The 15699-nt window shown below is 35.8% G+C and overlaps 4 protein-coding genes across 5 annotated transcripts; 2 read left to right on the forward strand and 2 right to left on the reverse strand.

Moving 5' to 3' along the window:
* Window positions 1–277: 277 nt before the first annotated feature.
* On the forward strand, window positions 278–2714 carry LOC129308595 (plastid-lipid-associated protein 6, chloroplastic). The gene is made up of 4 exons (XM_054949819.1): window positions 278–681; window positions 1645–1881; window positions 2125–2251; window positions 2402–2714. The coding sequence occupies exons 1-4, from the start codon at window positions 403–405 to the stop codon at window positions 2614–2616; spliced, it is 858 nt and encodes a 285-aa protein (XP_054805794.1). The 5' UTR covers window positions 278–402; the 3' UTR covers window positions 2617–2714.
* Window positions 2715–3493: 779 nt separating this feature from the next.
* On the forward strand, window positions 3494–7417 carry LOC129308594 (kinesin-like protein KIN-10A). The gene is made up of 5 exons (XM_054949818.1): window positions 3494–5264; window positions 5405–5560; window positions 5650–5757; window positions 5841–5951; window positions 6048–7417. The coding sequence occupies exons 1-5, from the start codon at window positions 4620–4622 to the stop codon at window positions 7269–7271; spliced, it is 2244 nt and encodes a 747-aa protein (XP_054805793.1). The 5' UTR covers window positions 3494–4619; the 3' UTR covers window positions 7272–7417.
* Window positions 7418–7647: 230 nt separating this feature from the next.
* On the reverse strand, window positions 7648–9487 carry LOC129308596 (CRIB domain-containing protein RIC10). Its single transcript, XM_054949822.1, has 4 exons — window positions 8866–9487; window positions 8607–8707; window positions 8427–8508; window positions 7648–8229 (listed from the first exon to the last, which is right to left on the reverse strand). The coding sequence occupies exons 1-4, from the start codon at window positions 8921–8923 to the stop codon at window positions 7829–7831; spliced, it is 642 nt and encodes a 213-aa protein (XP_054805797.1). The 5' UTR covers window positions 8924–9487; the 3' UTR covers window positions 7648–7828.
* Window positions 9488–11353: 1866 nt separating this feature from the next.
* Window positions 11354–15656, reverse strand: LOC129308242 (glycolipid transfer protein 1). 2 transcript variants are annotated; one of them, XM_054949304.1, is made up of 7 exons: window positions 15509–15656; window positions 14579–14708; window positions 13800–13855; window positions 13405–13535; window positions 12982–13117; window positions 12694–12825; window positions 11354–11685 (listed from the first exon to the last, which is right to left on the reverse strand). In XM_054949304.1, exons 2-7 carry the CDS (start codon window positions 14694–14696, stop codon window positions 11650–11652), a joined length of 609 nt encoding a protein of 202 aa, XP_054805279.1. In that variant the 5' UTR covers window positions 14697–14708; window positions 15509–15656; the 3' UTR covers window positions 11354–11649. The 2 variants fall into 2 exon arrangements, with proteins under 2 accessions (XP_054805279.1, XP_054805280.1); XM_054949305.1 differs by having other exon boundaries at window positions 14579–14703; window positions 15509–15642.
* Between the last annotated feature and the right edge of the window lie 43 nt (window positions 15657–15699).

The raw sequence follows: 15699 nt of genomic DNA on the forward strand, positions 1-15699 counted from the left end.
TCATATTGTACATGATCTAAATTTTCAAATTATATAAAAACAAAATTATACTTTTACTTTTAAAAAAATTTGTAATAAAAATTCATGAACCTGCCGTGTAGAACATATTTGATCAAAAGTAAACTTTTTTATTATTTTAAAGGCTGCAGTGCGATTCTCTCCAAAAAATTTCTTCCCGTTACAAGGAGAGGAAGGGATTGCGAGCTCTACGTGGCGCTCAATAAAAGGTTGTCGCTTTTCTCCCGGATGCTTGATCAGCCAGTGCTTCCTTGTCACTAAGCGCTTGCTCGAGCGTTTTCTACAAAAATCAATCTCAAAAAACTCCGCGAATATTCCACAGCCATCGGCTTCTCTCCTCCTCCGACTCCCAAGCGTTGGTTGCCAACTCTCTCCTGCATCGCCATGCCTTCCCTGGTCCTTCTTCCTCAGTCTCCCATCTTTATTTCTTACCGCTTAACATCCTCCTGCTCCTCTGTCCGCAATTTTATTCCCTGCAACGCAAAGCCCGTTCTCCAATCTTCTCCGTGGCCACATTCCCCAAGCCGCCGCAACCGAACCCTTGTTCTCAATTCGGCTGTGGACCGTGTCCCTGTCGCTGACCCTCCCCCACCTCCCCCACCGCCTCCTCGAAACGGAGGCCCGCCCGGCGATCTTATCGCGTCTCTCAAGCTCAATTTACTGGTGGGTATTTTGCTCCCTTACAAAACTCGTGTAGTTTTGATCGGCTCTAGCTTCCTGTTTTCTCCTCCTCTCGCATCTTTCGATTATTTTTACACTTTTAATTGACCATCTCTTTTTATCGCTTCGAAATAGTATTTGCTTGTTCGCAAGGTCTTGGAACTGCCTGTTTCTTGATCTTGGGTTCTTGCCTCTGCTTAGTTGAAGGGTTTTACTAAATTGAGCAATCTGGAAGCTACATGTTTGGAATTGGGCCATTTGTTATTAAATTTGGAAGTCAGCTATCCAGTTAATATGGCTTCTACTTTGCATGATCTAGATCAATCATCTTTCACTGAAAGCCGTGGTCCTTATGCACGATGATGGCATAACAAACTGATGAATTTCATGTGATACTGAAGCCAATAGGATACTGAATGCATGACTGAGTTTGGAGATGAGAAATTATAATATATTTTACTTCCACTCTTGTTTCGGGTTCCTGCAATGGTAACACGCCAAAGATGAGAACAATCCTTGTCGAGTTTTTTTATTAAGACGCTGATGAAACTCGATGGATTAAATGGACTTAATTGATGCATCCAATTATTCATTACCTATGGAGCATTATGTTAGCTCTGGTTGTAGTTTTGTGTATGGTGGATACTAATATGTTGACTTTAGGAAAAAATTTCTGTTATCTATCAAGATGGATTTCTGGTTCCATCGCATCCTAGCTGAATTTTTTCCGATACACTCCATGCTAGTAGTGTTGGTGTCCAACAGCAACATGTGTCCAACTCATCTAACTATCTAAGACTGTCAGTGGTCCATATGCAGTAAAAAATATTGCTCATATAGGCACAGCGGAGGTCTGGCATAAGTTCCTAATGCCTTGCCACGCGTAAACATCATGCAAAACTCAATACTGATTTTTATCATTATTCTTCTTATGTTCTTGTACCAAGTCTTGTCTTTATAATGCAGAGTGCTGTTTCTGGGCTAAATAGAGGTCTTGCTGCTAGTGAAGATGATCTACGAAAGGCAGATGCTGCGGCTAAGGAACTTGAAGGTATCGGAGGACTGGTAGATCTGACAGTCGATCTGGATAAATTGCAAGGGAGGTGGAAACTGATTTATAGCAGTGCCTTCTCATCACGTACGCTGGGCGGGAGCCGTCCTGGCCCTCCAACCGGCAGACTTCTTCCTATAACTCTTGGTCAGGTACCCTTAACATAAAAGACTTGATTATAATACCTTTAAGCTTTACATGACTCTGAGTTTCTATTTTAAATTTTCCAACTGCTGGTGGCTATTGAGATATTTTCTTCTGCGAGACATGTATCACTTTGGACATGCAGCTGAGTCTGAGCAACCGATATTGCTTGTTTGTTAGATTTTCTTCGGCCTCTAGAATCTCCCATCAATGATTAAGTCTACCAAACGTATATTTTGCTTTGCCAATAGGTTTTCCAACGAATTGATATCCTGAGCAAGGATTTTGATAATATAGTGGAGCTTCAACTGGGTGTTCCATGGCCCCTACCACCTATCGAAGTAACAGCCACATTAGCTCATAAATTTGAACTCGTAGGTCGGTTTCTTTTCGTTTTGGGTCTTGTGCAGTGATAATTTGTGCTTTTCTTTATCTATAGTCTTCTGTACAATTGTTGTTTGCCAGAAATGACCATCTTCCAGTCTCGTTACCATCTGATCTTGCGCCGGGTGTTTCTTGTAAGTGCAGGATCTTCAAAGATAAAAATAATATTTGAGAAAACCACAGTGAAGGCAGCCGGGAACTTGTCGCAATTGCCACCATTAGAGATACCCCGAATTCCTGATCAATTTAGGCCTCCATCTAATACTGGAATTGGTGAATTTGAAGTTACATATCTTGATTCAAATACCCGTCTTACTCGAGGAGATAGAGGTGAGCTAAGGGTCTTTGTGATCTCGTGATTTCCTGGAGTATGCATTGTCCCGGCTAAACTTGGAAGCCTTTCAATGTATATTATTGAATATGTTAATCATTTATCGTTTATAAGTTATTAACTAAATCGGATCCTATAATTTATATATATATATATATATATATATCTTCAAGGATGTTAACATTCTCTTCAAATGTAAGATCACCCACCTCTAAGAATGTGTTTGGTTGGAAGAATGGGAAGGGGTTTTAATGAAGGGGAGAGGAGGATTTTGATGTTACATTGTTTGGTTTGGTTTAGGAGGGAATGGAAAGCAAAATAATTATATATGAATAATTTTACTCTTATTTTATTAGCATTGAAATATATTTACATTTTTTGAACTTATCAGGAGGACATATTGATTAATGTATGAAAAATTTTACCCCTCTTCTTCCAAACCAAACAAGGGGAGGGGGCTAAAATACCTTCCCTTCCTTCCAACTAAATACCTCTTAAAAAAACGTCGCTTCATTGCTCTAAGGCTATGCTTGTTCAATTTTTGTCCCCATGAAAAAATTATTTTTTTTTAAATTTGTGAGGTATTGGGATATTTGTTTAACTTTGAAAAATAATTAAAATTAAAAAAATTAATTATTTTAAAAAATTATGTTGAATAGTTTTTGAAAATAAGTTTATATAATAATTTGGTGGATAAAAAAGAATATTATAAAAGTGTGGAAATACGTGAAAATATTATAAAATTTTAAAATAATTAAATAATAAATATTTTTTATGAAACAAGTATTCATAAAGATATCAAAAATAAATAACTAGTAAACAATAATTTTTTTTATATTATAACCAAATAAAATAATTATTAATATAATGTTTATTTGTCTTTCCATAATCTTTACAAAATAATTTTTTAAATAAAATTTTTAAAGTATCTAAAAATTGTTTATTTTTTAACATTTGGAGATTTTGAATTTCTCTATAATAGAGGCAAAGCCCTCTTTCAAAAAGGATCCTATTAGTAACTGCTATTTTGTTACCAAAAGCTACATTGTTATTGCTATTTTTCTTATATCTTGGTCTTCCAGTGATAGCATTTATTTTGACAAGTTTGTGATTGAAGTCATAAAATGGAGACATAGGGATTAAATTAAGACTTGAATATTTTCACGAGTTTGGATAAATTATAGGGAGGCAACAATATGGAAATCCATGATTTTTATTAGAAATCAAGTTACATGGGAAACATAATAAAATTTGAACCCCAACTTAAAAAAAAAAAAAAAGTCGCACTTATGTAATATTAAGGGTGATTAGTTTTGATTCAGGCAAAAAAAGAAAAAATAGTTTTCGATTAAATTTTCAAAGATTTGGCCAAAAAAAAAAATTAAATTTTCAAAGAGGGAAAGGGAATTATGTAATCAATTCATGCAAGCTTTAAAAAGTTGAATGAAAATCTTTAAACACTTGTTTTGGCATTGCATACTTCCATGGGTAACTATTGGGACTTCCAATTAAACACTCAATTTTAACTACACTAATATTCTAGCAAAAGAGGAAAGAACCTATACTAATACTAACAAGTTAAAAAGAAAATGGGATGGGAAAATGAGGAGGCAGCCATGTTAAGGAAAAAAGTATTTAAATCGCCGCTTATTCATAAGTATTCCGTGCGCCAGATCGAAAGAAATGGCCCATCCCCACCCCTTGGAAGTGAAAAATATAAATAGCGATATAGACGTTAGAGTTGTAACGGCTACATTTTGGTTCTGAACTTCAAAACTCGTCACAATTCCACTCGCATTTTCTTTCATCTCCAAGTTTCATCTATTTCCTTCTTTCTTTTCTTCCTTTCTTCCAGCTGTTTCTGAAATCTGTCGCCGTCTCGTCGTCCAAGCTGACGTTCTCCTACTCTCTCGTTCTTTCCCTCCCGTGAATTATAGATCTAAGTCTAAAGATTCAATCTTTAATTTCGTTTTCTTTCAGTTAAAACGAGAGGAAAAAACTTCGTTTTCTGTCGGGTGATTCTTCAGATTCATGGCTCCTACGCCTTCTTCCAAGCCTAATCACCCAACCCAGTCAAAAACCCCTCAATCCAGACATCGTCTGAATTTCAATGGTGTGAAAGCACATCCAACTCCGAATCCGAACTTGGCTGCCAAGGAGGCCCCTTCAGAGCACCCAGTCGAGGTTATAGCGAGAATCCGTGACTACCCAGATCGAAAAGACAAGCCTTCATCAGTTTTGCAGATCAATTCGAACTCGCAATCGATCCGTGTTAGGGCTGATTTTGGGTACAGAGATTTCACCCTTGATGGAGTTTCTTTGTCTGAAGAAGAGGACCTTGTTGATTTTTACAAGAAGTTTGTGGAATCGAGGATCAAGGCAGTTAAGTTGGGTGAGAAGTGTACTATAATGATGTATGGACCCACGGGTTCTGGAAAGAGTCACACCATGTTCGGATGTTCAAAGCAGGCAGGTATTGTCTATCGGTCTCTGAGGGACATTCTTGGAGATGGAGACGAAGGCTGTGATTCTAAGGGAGGGGAAAATCCTTGCCTTGGAAATTTTGTTCAAGTCACTGTTTTAGAGATTTATAACGAGGATATTTATGATCTCTTGTCCACAAATGGAGGAGGAGGATTTGCAGGACTGGGCTGGCCTAAAGGCAATGCTTCCAAGGTAAATATGTTATGGATGTTCTATCTTTTATTTCAAAATTACTATCTCTGTATTTATCCTCGGATCTTCTATAATAGGCTCAGATCTTAGTTTGGTGTTAGTTACCCCTACATTTCATGTTAATGCAACTTTAATCACAGGTGAAACTTGAAGTAATGGGAAAAAAGGCAAAGAATGCAACCTATATATCTGGAACTGAAGCAGGAAAAATTTCAAAAGAAATTCAGAAGGTAGAGAAGCGCAGGATTGTTAAAAGCACTCTTTGTAATGAAAGGAGTTCTCGAAGCCACTGCATGGTATGATTGTTTTTCCATAGAAGACTATTCTGCTAAAAGTAATATGCTATCCGTGGTGTTGGTACTGAGATGTCTCCTTATCTGAACAGATAATCCTCGATGTCCCAACAGTGGGAGGGAGGTTAATGCTTGTAGATATGGCAGGATCTGAGAATATTGAGCAAGCTGGTCAAACTGGATTTGAAGCCAAAATGCAGGTAACATCTTTTCCATATCTATGTTCTTGTGCGAGTCTTGAAGTTTCCTGCTGGAGTATTGATTGTGCTTTTAATGTAAACAGACAGCAAAGATCAATCAAGGTAATATAGCCCTGAAGAGGGTGGTTGAATCTATTGCCAATGGTGATTCACACGTTCCTTTCAGAGACAGCAAACTTACCATGCTTCTGCAGGTAAAACTGGATCATTTTTAGTTGAATGAATTGCCGGATTCTTGTAAGATGTTTCATATTTTGACTCACAGGATTGTTTGTTTTACCCCTTTAAAGGATTCCTTTGAGGATGACAAGTCAAAAATTCTGATGATACTATGTGCAAGTCCCGATCCCAAGGAGATCCACAAGACCATCTCTACTCTTGAATATGGAGCAAAAGCAAAATGCATTGTTCGTGGCCCTCTCACCCCGGTTAAGGATGAAGAATCTTCTGCTGTCATCTTGGGGTCCAGAATTGCTGCAATGGACGAATTTATCATGAAGCTGCAAATGGAAAACAAGGCCAGAGAAAAAGAGCGAAACGAGGCACACAAAAAGCTTATGAAGAAAGAAGAGGAGGTTGCTTCACTGAGAGCCAAGCTAGAGCTCATGGGAGGCAAAGAAAATGCTCCTAGTGAAGAAGAGATTAACATGAAGGTATTTGAACGAACTCAGCTTGTGAAACAAGAGTTGGAGAAGAAGTTGGAGGAGTGCCAACGAATGGCCAACGAGTTTGTGGAATTGGAGAGGAGGAGAATGGAAGAGAGGATATTACAGCAACAGGAGGAAGTTGAACTTTTGAGGAAGAGACTAGAAGAAATCGAGCTTCAACTGCGTTGTTCAAGGGAAGGAGGAGGCTATAGCGAGGAAAATGAGTCCAAAGAGATGGAATCAAGTGGGTTCGCCAAGAGGCTAATGCGTATATACAAGAGCGAGGAGGACCCTGGGATGGTTAAATCCATGGATTTGGACATGGATGATCAAGAACCTCTGGTTATGTGCAGGGTTGATAATAACAGTACGAGCCAAAACTTCCCTTCAAGTCAACCCTTGAATTCTTTAAATGGAGTGTTAGAATCTGATGTTTTGGCACCAAGATATGGTCTCAGCACAGTTTATGAAGATGAGGAAGAAGAAGAAGAGAAGGATCAGGAAGAGAAGGGGGAAGATGAGGAAGTGGAGAAAGAAATAATAGAGGAGAAGAGGGTATGCTCTGTTCAGAATTTCGAGCTCAAAGCATCAAACTTGCCTAGAAGAAGTCCGAAACAAGAAGATGATCGTTGTTTCAAACGCAATCCAGAGGAGGACAAAGACTTTAGACTGCTGAGAATTCAGAATATATTTACTCTCTGTGGGAACCAAAGAGAGCTCTCTCAGAATACGGGAACTCCACTTCCTTCTTCAAAGAAGTCAAGTGATTTCAAGATATCCCCAGTGGCAAAGTCAAGCGAGAAGGATTCCGTCTTCAAAATCTCCGACAAGGAAAACATGGAACCTCAGTTTGTTGTGGGAAATTAGTAAGCTGTTGGACAGAGAAAAAGCTGTACGATATAGGATGAATGATGTGTGCGAGTTGTGTACAGAGAAACATGCTAGTGTTTCCTGCTTTGTGTGTCATTTTACGGTTGATATTTTGAAATGGATATATGTGCTCTGTTCATTCATTCCGATTACTGGTATTGTAGGCTAGCACTCATCATGCCCGTCCACCCTGAACCAAAAGAAACAACAATTCCTTTGCAAATCTCTATTTGATTTCCCTAGCACACATCACGTTTTTTTTCTTTTTCTTTTTCTTAAAAGGTGACTCAAATGATTCCGCCAGGGATAGAATGTTACTAATAAAAAATATATGCTGTCATGAAAATATACTGAAGAAAGAAAACAAGAAGAATTGGAAAAAAATCGAAGGCAAACCTCCGAGTCGAGGACTGCATCCAAACTTCAAATTAACTAATTTACAGATTACAAAATACAAATGATCTTCCCCTCTCTCCCGCCTTCTCTTTCTCTCTAGATCCTCATTACAATCTCATCTGTATCTCTACACCTGAATGATCGATCCAAGTCAATCCTCAATTCTCGCTGTTATTCCGCTGATAGCAGTTTTCGCTCACAGCATCGAGATCAGGTAAAGAGATATCAGTCATGGAATCCCCTTTCGACGATCTTCTTGATGACCTCTCCGAGCCGTCAACGGATGCCGTCTTCGTCTTCCGACGCCGGGGTTTCGATGCCGCCTGCGAATCGGATCCTGGATTCGAGCTCCGGGCTTTTCTTGATTGTCGGCTGCCAGAGGACGATGAATCACGAACCGAAAACTCCGATGAAGGGTCCAATGATCGGTGGCGTCGCGCATGCTTTGATCCGTCGGAGCTCCCTCGAGTTGGGGAATCAACGTTATTGCTTTCCAAGGAACCGTGCCTTGATTTTGGAATATGTTTTACTTGTTTTGAATCCTTTGAAGTCTTGCTGTCTGCAAAATATATGAATATGATCAATATGAGAGTGAATATGAACCTGAACTGTTCATAATCATGACCTTATTCCCCCAACTCTTAATAATACAAATACATTATTCCATTCTATCTGCATGTTTGAATTTTTAGGAGAAAGACCAAATCAAATGCGTATACAAACCTTTTGGCCAAAAAAAAAAAAGTGTATACAAACCTCCTGGAGTTTTGACAGGGTTGACTGGTGCTTCTGCCGGTGCAGGTTGTGAAACCTCGGATGCAGTTTTAAATTCATTCATCTGCACAATTTTAAAATGCGAATAAAAGCTTAGTACTAAATAACATAACATGAATGAACAGGCAAGTAAAATGGAGAGGAGAAAGTTGAATGAAGTACCCAGGTTGGGGTGCTTGCTGATGGACCATCCATCCCGATATGTGCCACGTGCTTTACATCTGTTGGAAACCCGATTTGTATGTCATCTACTTCCTTCTCATCTGCAACATTCGTTTCAATCTTTTTATTTAATCAAACCACCAACGGGAGTTCTTCGAAAACGAAGAGTTCAATGGTTAATAAATCCCAAAGCAAAACCTTAATTATCTTCTAAACAATTCTATTCCGCGCGATGACATAGAACATAAATGGTGCTCACCAAATATTTGTGAAATGTAACGGAGTCCTTTGAACAGTCCTTTCACCTTGGTCGTCATGTTTTGCCGGAGAAACCTTGTACCTCAAACACAGGTGGTGGTGGGGCTAAGGTTTGGAGATGGACGTCCACATTTCAGTAGGAAACAGATTGGTCCAATTGTTTCTGAATTGTCAAGACATAGAAGACACGGGGACGAAACAATGTCATCTAATTGTAGCGGCTACCTGGAAAACAAGGGTCACAATGCCTGAAGCTAAACACACGTAGGTCACTAGCTAGACAACGTGAGATAGCTATCAAAGGAACAAGGGGAAGAAAGTAAACCGAAAAGAGAAAGGAGATTCTTGGTGTATTGACTATGGCGTTGAAAGGGCAAATTAAACCCAGAATGATGGAAAATCCGGTGAGCACTGGTTTTGATCGCCGGCCGGTGAGTACAAAACCAGTGCCTTGCCGGAACTTTGGGTGAGAATGCAGAGAGCTTGTGTTAAATCCTCAGGTGTTATGGTTATATTTAGTGAAACCTCCGAAATAAACGCTTCACAAAGGATAACTCTGCGGCTTTGGTAAACCCCACAAATTATCATCTTATACAAGGGGGGAAATTCGTCTTTCCCTGAGGATAGGGAGGAGCTTGAAGATTTGGTTCAATTTGAACTTCTGATATCAATAAGATTATCAAATTTGATTGTGATTTTCGCTTTATTTACATTTTTCTTGTATGTTTGAAAAGTTTGAGCCATTTATTTATATATCATTTTTATCTTTGTCACTTAAGCTAATCGTAGGTTGGTATTCAATCCTTTAATATGTGTGTGTATATATAAACATCATTTCTATCTTTAGCACTTGAGCTAATTGTAGGTTGGTATTCAATCCTTTGATGTGTGTGTATGTATTCCCTCCAATTTCTACCATAAAAATAAAATTTATTTTCATTTTTATTCTTAACTTTAAATTTTGATATAATTACATTAAATATTTTTATGAAAAATATAAAATTAAAAAATAATTTAATTATTATAAAATGTCTTACATTTTAAATCAACAATTATTTTTAGAAGGCATCTTATAAATAAGATTTGGAAGTATATTACATTTATTTATATATTAGGAGAGCTTGAACCATTTAGCTATATTTGATTCCCGACTTTGCCACTTAAGCTAATCACAGGTGGTTATCCAGTAAATACATACATGCATACATACATACATACATACATACATACATACATACAGCTATAATCAATTTTGTTCTAATTTTTTTTAGTAGGATTTCATTTTTTTGACAATTTAGTTATTGCTCCTTCCATCTCAAAATATAAGACATTTTTAGACAAAATATTATATACTAATAAATTTTATTAAATATGCTTAACAAATTTATCTTTTCAAAATAAAAGTATAAACTTTTAAAAATACCCATAATTTAATATATTAAAAAGAAAAAGGACATATATTAATTATAGAGAGAGGAAGTATAATATTAAAATTGATGTATTTAATAAGACATTAATATACTCAAAGTATCTTATATTTTAAGATAGAGAAACTCTTTTAAAAATGTTTTATAATTTAAAATAGAGGAAGTACTACTTATCATTTACATAAATATACTTTAGTATTTTTTGGCTCGAACTTGATCTCATTTTAAAATAATGTAAATGCTCAAATGTGATCATGGTGTAAAAATCCTCTATGGAAGTTTTGTATTTAAACATTTATTGCTATTTAAAATTGTAGTTGTTAAATATCACAATGTAAAATAAGGTTTAATGTACTGAGACTAAACAATGAATGACATTATTAAGGAATGAATAAGTTACCTTCAACATAATCCTGTATCAATTTTACGGGAAGGAAAAAAAAATGTGAGGACTCACATGTTCAAAATTTGATGCTTCCTTCAAGAAATACAGAAAGGAAATAACTTAACATATTTAGGAACTTATTTTCAATTAAATAAAGGCATGTACATCTTTTATATACTGTTCAATCTATAATAAATTCTAATTATTAATATAAGAAAACATAATTTTTAATTTCTACACTTTACTTGTATTTTACTATTAACCCCTGTGGTTCTTTCGGTATTCTAAATCCCTATACTTTTATTTTTTATTAATTTATATCCCTCTATAAATAAAGTATAGGGATCTTAAAAAGATTTAAAACAATAAAAAATAAAAATATAATAACTTAGAACATTGAAAACAAATGCAGAAACTAGAAAGCAAAATATGAGCAAAATGTAAAAACCCAAAACAATATTTTTCCTATTAATATTATTAATATATTAAAATTTACATCTCTTGAATAAAAATATATTAAATATATAAATCTTATGCTTACAGAAAGTGTGTTTATGCATAAAATATGTTTTTATATGAAGAACTGGATGGTGTTAATATCTTGGCAATAACGACTCCTAAGAAAATTTTCACAGCTCATAAACACAAGATAAGATTCCCATAAAAACTATTAGAAATATTATAGGTAAATCATGTTTTTGTTTTAGAAATATTTATAAGCAAATCATGTTTGTCTTCAGAAGCAGGAACCTAACAAATAGTATGCAGCAGAGGAGCCACTTCGGTGCAGTAGAGTAGGCAAGCTTGACAACAACATAAATTATCTATAGAGAAATTAGCTGTATGGAAATGAATTCACAGATTATTTATCATTAATCAATCTCTGCTATTTTGGAGGCCAGGAGCGAAATGGAGGATGGATTCAGGAGCAAGCACAGCAGGGGACTTTTGATCATATTTCTTGATTTTTGATTTAGGAAGCCTTCATATCATCCAAGCCACAGCGACCCTGTGCGATAAGAGCGACTTTAGTCAGCCTAAGGTCCTAATGCAGAACATTTCAATATGTAAAGGAATATTATAGCACTTGGACTCCTACTGGCCATTGAACTTTATTTTTGTGGATTTCCTGTAACCATAGGCTTATTGGTACACTTACTTTTTTGCCAGAGTTTCTTACCTAGTTCCTTGTACTCTTTTGGTTTCCTATTAGCTTGCATGAATTTTCACAATTTTATGAAATAATGTGGATTTGGGATTAAGCCATATGGAGTAGGCTGATGTTGCCAAGTGTCTAATTTGGCCTTTATCAAAAAGGAATTCTGTTGCAGACTATATTAGAAACAAATGAGAGATTCAGGATAGTGACTAGCGGAGGGAAAAATATTAATTTTTGAGGATCAATGAGTACAGATAAAGTTAAGTGTTAAAGTGAGAAAAGAAAAAAAATAATGTGAGATAAGACAACACCCTTCTCAACTTTTGAGGCAGAATTGCAGCCCATATATATTTTCATCAAATTTAAACTCATAGTTAATTTTTTCAAATACAATTTTTTGCTCCTATTTCGTCATTTTTAGTTGAAATGACACAAGCCTAGCACTAATACAAAGGTACAATTTTTAAGCGTTTGAATTGGATATTCAAATAAAAATATGACAAGTGCATGCTTTTTATTAGAATCTAATGGCAAAAACTTATGAAACTTTGACACAAGTTCAAACTTCATTTATTTGATTTGGGGCGGCAATGACACAAATATCATAGTCTTTTCAGGGGGGAAATCATTTAAAAAAAAAAACAGAACAGAAATAAAAGAGGGAGGGATTACGGTGTTAGTCTCCACAATGTAAAATAATACTCCTTTTAAAATTTAATTTAATTTAATCGTCAAACTTATACCAGAACTTCATGGGAAGTCTAGATCAGTGGCTTCTTTTTTAAAAGAAAAAAATTCATTCAAGTCTATGCCATTAATGATCCTTATTAAGAATCAAAGTTATCCAAGCCATCTTACCAGAAACTTGTGATTCTCTTCAAGGAAAGGAGAAAATGCTGAGCAAAATTTCTCTATGTCAGTGTTGATATCACCAGAGCCTCCTATGACGTCCATGAACTTTTTCCTATCAGGAGCAAGCTTCATGGCAACCTGTAGTTCCATGTTTTTAATAAACCACAAATTTCCTTCCACACGCTATATCCTCCCCAAAACCTCTCCTTATAACAGAAAATAGACATTTAATGTGATAAATAAGTCCTGTTTCTAGAAAAAAAAAATTATCAAGAAAGGATCAGAGAACATTACAGTGAAGCTTGAACTAGCAAGCCAACCATGCCACTTCTTTAAGGTTTTGTTATAAGAATCTGTACAGGCCTGTGACATTGACCAATCTGTGTGCTCAATTAAATTTCGGAATAATGCCGCCAAGAAATCCATTGCCCTGAAGATTATAGAGCTAGAAGTTATATGCATAATCTTTCAAATTACACATGTTGAGAGGAATAATCACTCATTCAAATACGTGTTCCAAGTTAAGAGGGAGTGCTAAAGAATATAAGATAACTTGAAGTAGCACAGCCTTTAATTATAGGAAAGAGTTTTATTATTATCCAAGAATCTTGTAGTTATCCTCCTAATCATCTTTAGGGGTTGTCATTCTCTTGGATAATTATCTCCTCTAGTTAGGTTTATGAAAGACAGAAGACAAGTATTGGTGGTGTTCTTTACCTTGTTAACCAAAGAAGTCCATTGGTGCAACTAGATCCTGACTTTGCAGTTTTAGTTTCAACCTCTATTTGTACCAAACTGTACAGGTAGTTGAATTTCACTGGATTGGAATTATACATAGACTCCAATCTCTGCCATAAAAATCAGCACAATAGAGAGTAAGAGCATATGATATTTCTACCTGACATTACTAATGCCAATGATTTATATAATAATAGTAACAGAAGTTACAAAATGAACCATATATAGGCAAGTTAGATAGCAGCATAAACTGAACTCAAGCATGGACAAAAATATATCAATATAGTATGACTGCGCATATTATCTCAACCCTCAAGAAAAACATATGATATCTAAAGTTGTAGTAAGCATATGATTATTCAAAGATAACATACCGATATGTTCCCACCTATGTCAGATTTAACAAGAGCCATAGCTGCTCCAAATTTATCTGCCAAAAACAAAGCACTAGTTCTGACCAAGGTACAATTATCAATTGCATGCATCAATTGCATGCATATAAGATGTTTAAGCATGCGTCAAAACGTGGTGCAAGCTGCAAAGGTTTGAAATTTATTATACCATACAAATTGAAATGTTAAAAAAAAAAAACATGCAACTTAGTTAAAAGATATTGATAACTTTGGTTAACCAAGAAACATTGCAAAAGCAAACAATACAATTTATATAACACATTTGAGTAATTTTACTTGTACAAGCAAAAACACATATATTAGAAAAAAGTTATGAATATCAGCAAAAGTCACTAACAGAAAGAAATCTTAGAAAATTCAAAATTCTTTTGGGGCTAAAAATATTATGAAATAAATTATAAATTTTGAAAGCAAAACAAAAATACTGCCACATAGGACTGAATCATTGTCTCAGCAAAGTCATTGGACTAGAGTTAGTACACATTTAAAGAAAAGGCAAGGATACACCAAAAGTATATTTCAATTTAAACAAAACAGGATATCAAATTGTTTAACATACTGCATTTTCTTCAACAGTAGCATCGGATGATGCCATTGAAGAACATAAACCAGAAGAAATCAGATATAAAACATTAAAACTCTGGAAATTGTTCATGCAACAAAGATGACAATACATCATTTCCCAATTTTTTGTTCCTGCCCTCTAGCCATTCACCAAGTAAGGGAAAAAGAGAATGTACCTATAACGGGCAATATCTGCTTGCATACGTCTAAGAAAGGCATGGTCAATATTTCTCCTTGTTCAGACTTTACATGTTGTATTTTCTCCAGTGCAGGAGTGAAGACAGTGCCCTCCATTTTTGTGCTATACTGCATATAACATGGTCATTAAAAATAAGTAGATCAACAACAGAGGAACAGTTTAAATTTTAGCCTCCAAAATTAGCATGTAAATCCTCCAGAATTTAGTCTAAAAGATTCAACTTTCATTGGAAGCATAGCGTACATAAGTATAACCATATGAATTCAACTTAAGTGTATAGCCGCTCGAGCAAAAGCAGATCACAAGAAGCTACCTAATAGGCCAAAAGAAAAAAGTAACAAATTTAAGTTATATCATAGAGAAAGCTTAAGACTGGGCCAGTAACTTCAAATGTGCTGAGTGGTCTCTATTCAACATCATTTTAACAAGTTTCTGGCTTCTACCTCATACTCACAATTTGCTTGCCCTACCTCTAAGAATTATATAATCAGCATCACTATAAATGAGTGAAAAAGCTCCTGAACATATGGAGCAAGATCAGGTTGCAGCCAAACATATCTGCTAAGTGGGAGGAAAGTAAATTTTCAGACGGATCAAAGAAAAAAACAAGAATTTGCAGCCGGGCAACCCTCTGTGCAGCAAAGTTAAAAAGGAGAGGGCCCCTAGATATATATATTGATAGATCTCATTCACTGATGTAGGAATCATGGGAATCAACCCAACAGCTTATCTTAGCTGAGAAGCAAGCCCATTTCCCAGATTCTGCAGAATCCATAATTTTTCATCTCTATTTTCACAGGAAACAGTCTAAAATTAGACCTTTCAAAAGCCTTCCATGATCTATGGCAAGACGCAAAGATGACCCTAAGAAGTTGAAACAATAAAGGAAAAGAAACACAAAACGAACCTGGACGCTTGCGTGAGGAGACTGTGGAGACGTTGGCGATCTATAAAAATCAAGAGCAGGTCTGGAACATGATTGCAGGCGCTTCCTTTTTTTTTATTCCCCTGTCTTGGTGCGAAAGTGTTCCTTCCTCCGGATTGGGAAATGTGGAGTTTCCTCTGGGGTATAAAGGTAATTTAAAAGTTCATGTACAG

The sequence above is a fragment of the Prosopis cineraria genome, unplaced genomic scaffold, assembly GCF_029017545.1.
Source record: "Prosopis cineraria cultivar Desert tree isolate PC_DT_omini unplaced genomic scaffold, ASM2901754v1 PC4, whole genome shotgun sequence".
In the NCBI taxonomy this organism is placed as follows: Eukaryota; Viridiplantae; Streptophyta; class Magnoliopsida; order Fabales; family Fabaceae; genus Prosopis; species Prosopis cineraria.

What these genes read in the sequence shown, in the direction of transcription:
- LOC129308595 (XM_054949819.1), top strand. Translation starts at nt 403, where the DNA reads ATGCCTTCCCTGGTCCTTCTTCCTCAGTCTCCCATCTTTATTTCTTAC. An exon ending in TTCCTATAACTCTTGGTCAG is followed by an intron (nt 1,882 to 2,124) that starts GTACCCTTAACA and finishes CTTTGCCAATAG; the next exon opens with GTTTTCCAACGAATTGATAT. An exon ending in TCATAAATTTGAACTCGTAG is followed by an intron (nt 2,252 to 2,401) that starts GTCGGTTTCTTT and finishes TTGTAAGTGCAG; the next exon opens with GATCTTCAAAGATAAAAATA.
- LOC129308594 (XM_054949818.1), top strand. Translation starts at nt 4,620, where the DNA reads ATGGCTCCTACGCCTTCTTCCAAGCCTAATCACCCAACCCAGTCAAAA. An exon ending in GTTCTCGAAGCCACTGCATG is followed by an intron (nt 5,561 to 5,649) that starts GTATGATTGTTT and finishes TTATCTGAACAG; the next exon opens with ATAATCCTCGATGTCCCAAC. An exon ending in AACTTACCATGCTTCTGCAG is followed by an intron (nt 5,952 to 6,047) that starts GTAAAACTGGAT and finishes ACCCCTTTAAAG; the next exon opens with GATTCCTTTGAGGATGACAA.
- LOC129308596 (XM_054949822.1), bottom strand. Translation starts at nt 8,923, where the DNA reads ATGACGACCAAGGTGAAAGGACTGTTCAAAGGACTCCGTTACATTTCA. An exon ending in TTACATTTCACAAATATTTG is followed by an intron (nt 8,708 to 8,865) that starts GTGAGCACCATT and finishes CGAATGTTGCAG; the next exon opens with ATGAGAAGGAAGTAGATGAC. An exon ending in CAGCAAGCACCCCAACCTGG is followed by an intron (nt 8,509 to 8,606) that starts GTACTTCATTCA and finishes AAAATTGTGCAG; the next exon opens with ATGAATGAATTTAAAACTGC.
- LOC129308242 (XM_054949304.1), bottom strand. Translation starts at nt 14,696, where the DNA reads ATGGAGGGCACTGTCTTCACTCCTGCACTGGAGAAAATACAACATGTA. An exon ending in ACATAGGTGGGAACATATCG is followed by an intron (nt 13,536 to 13,799) that starts GTATGTTATCTT and finishes TTTTTATGGCAG; the next exon opens with AGATTGGAGTCTATGTATAA. An exon ending in GGACTTCTTTGGTTAACAAG is followed by an intron (nt 13,118 to 13,404) that starts GTAAAGAACACC and finishes TATAATCTTCAG; the next exon opens with GGCAATGGATTTCTTGGCGG.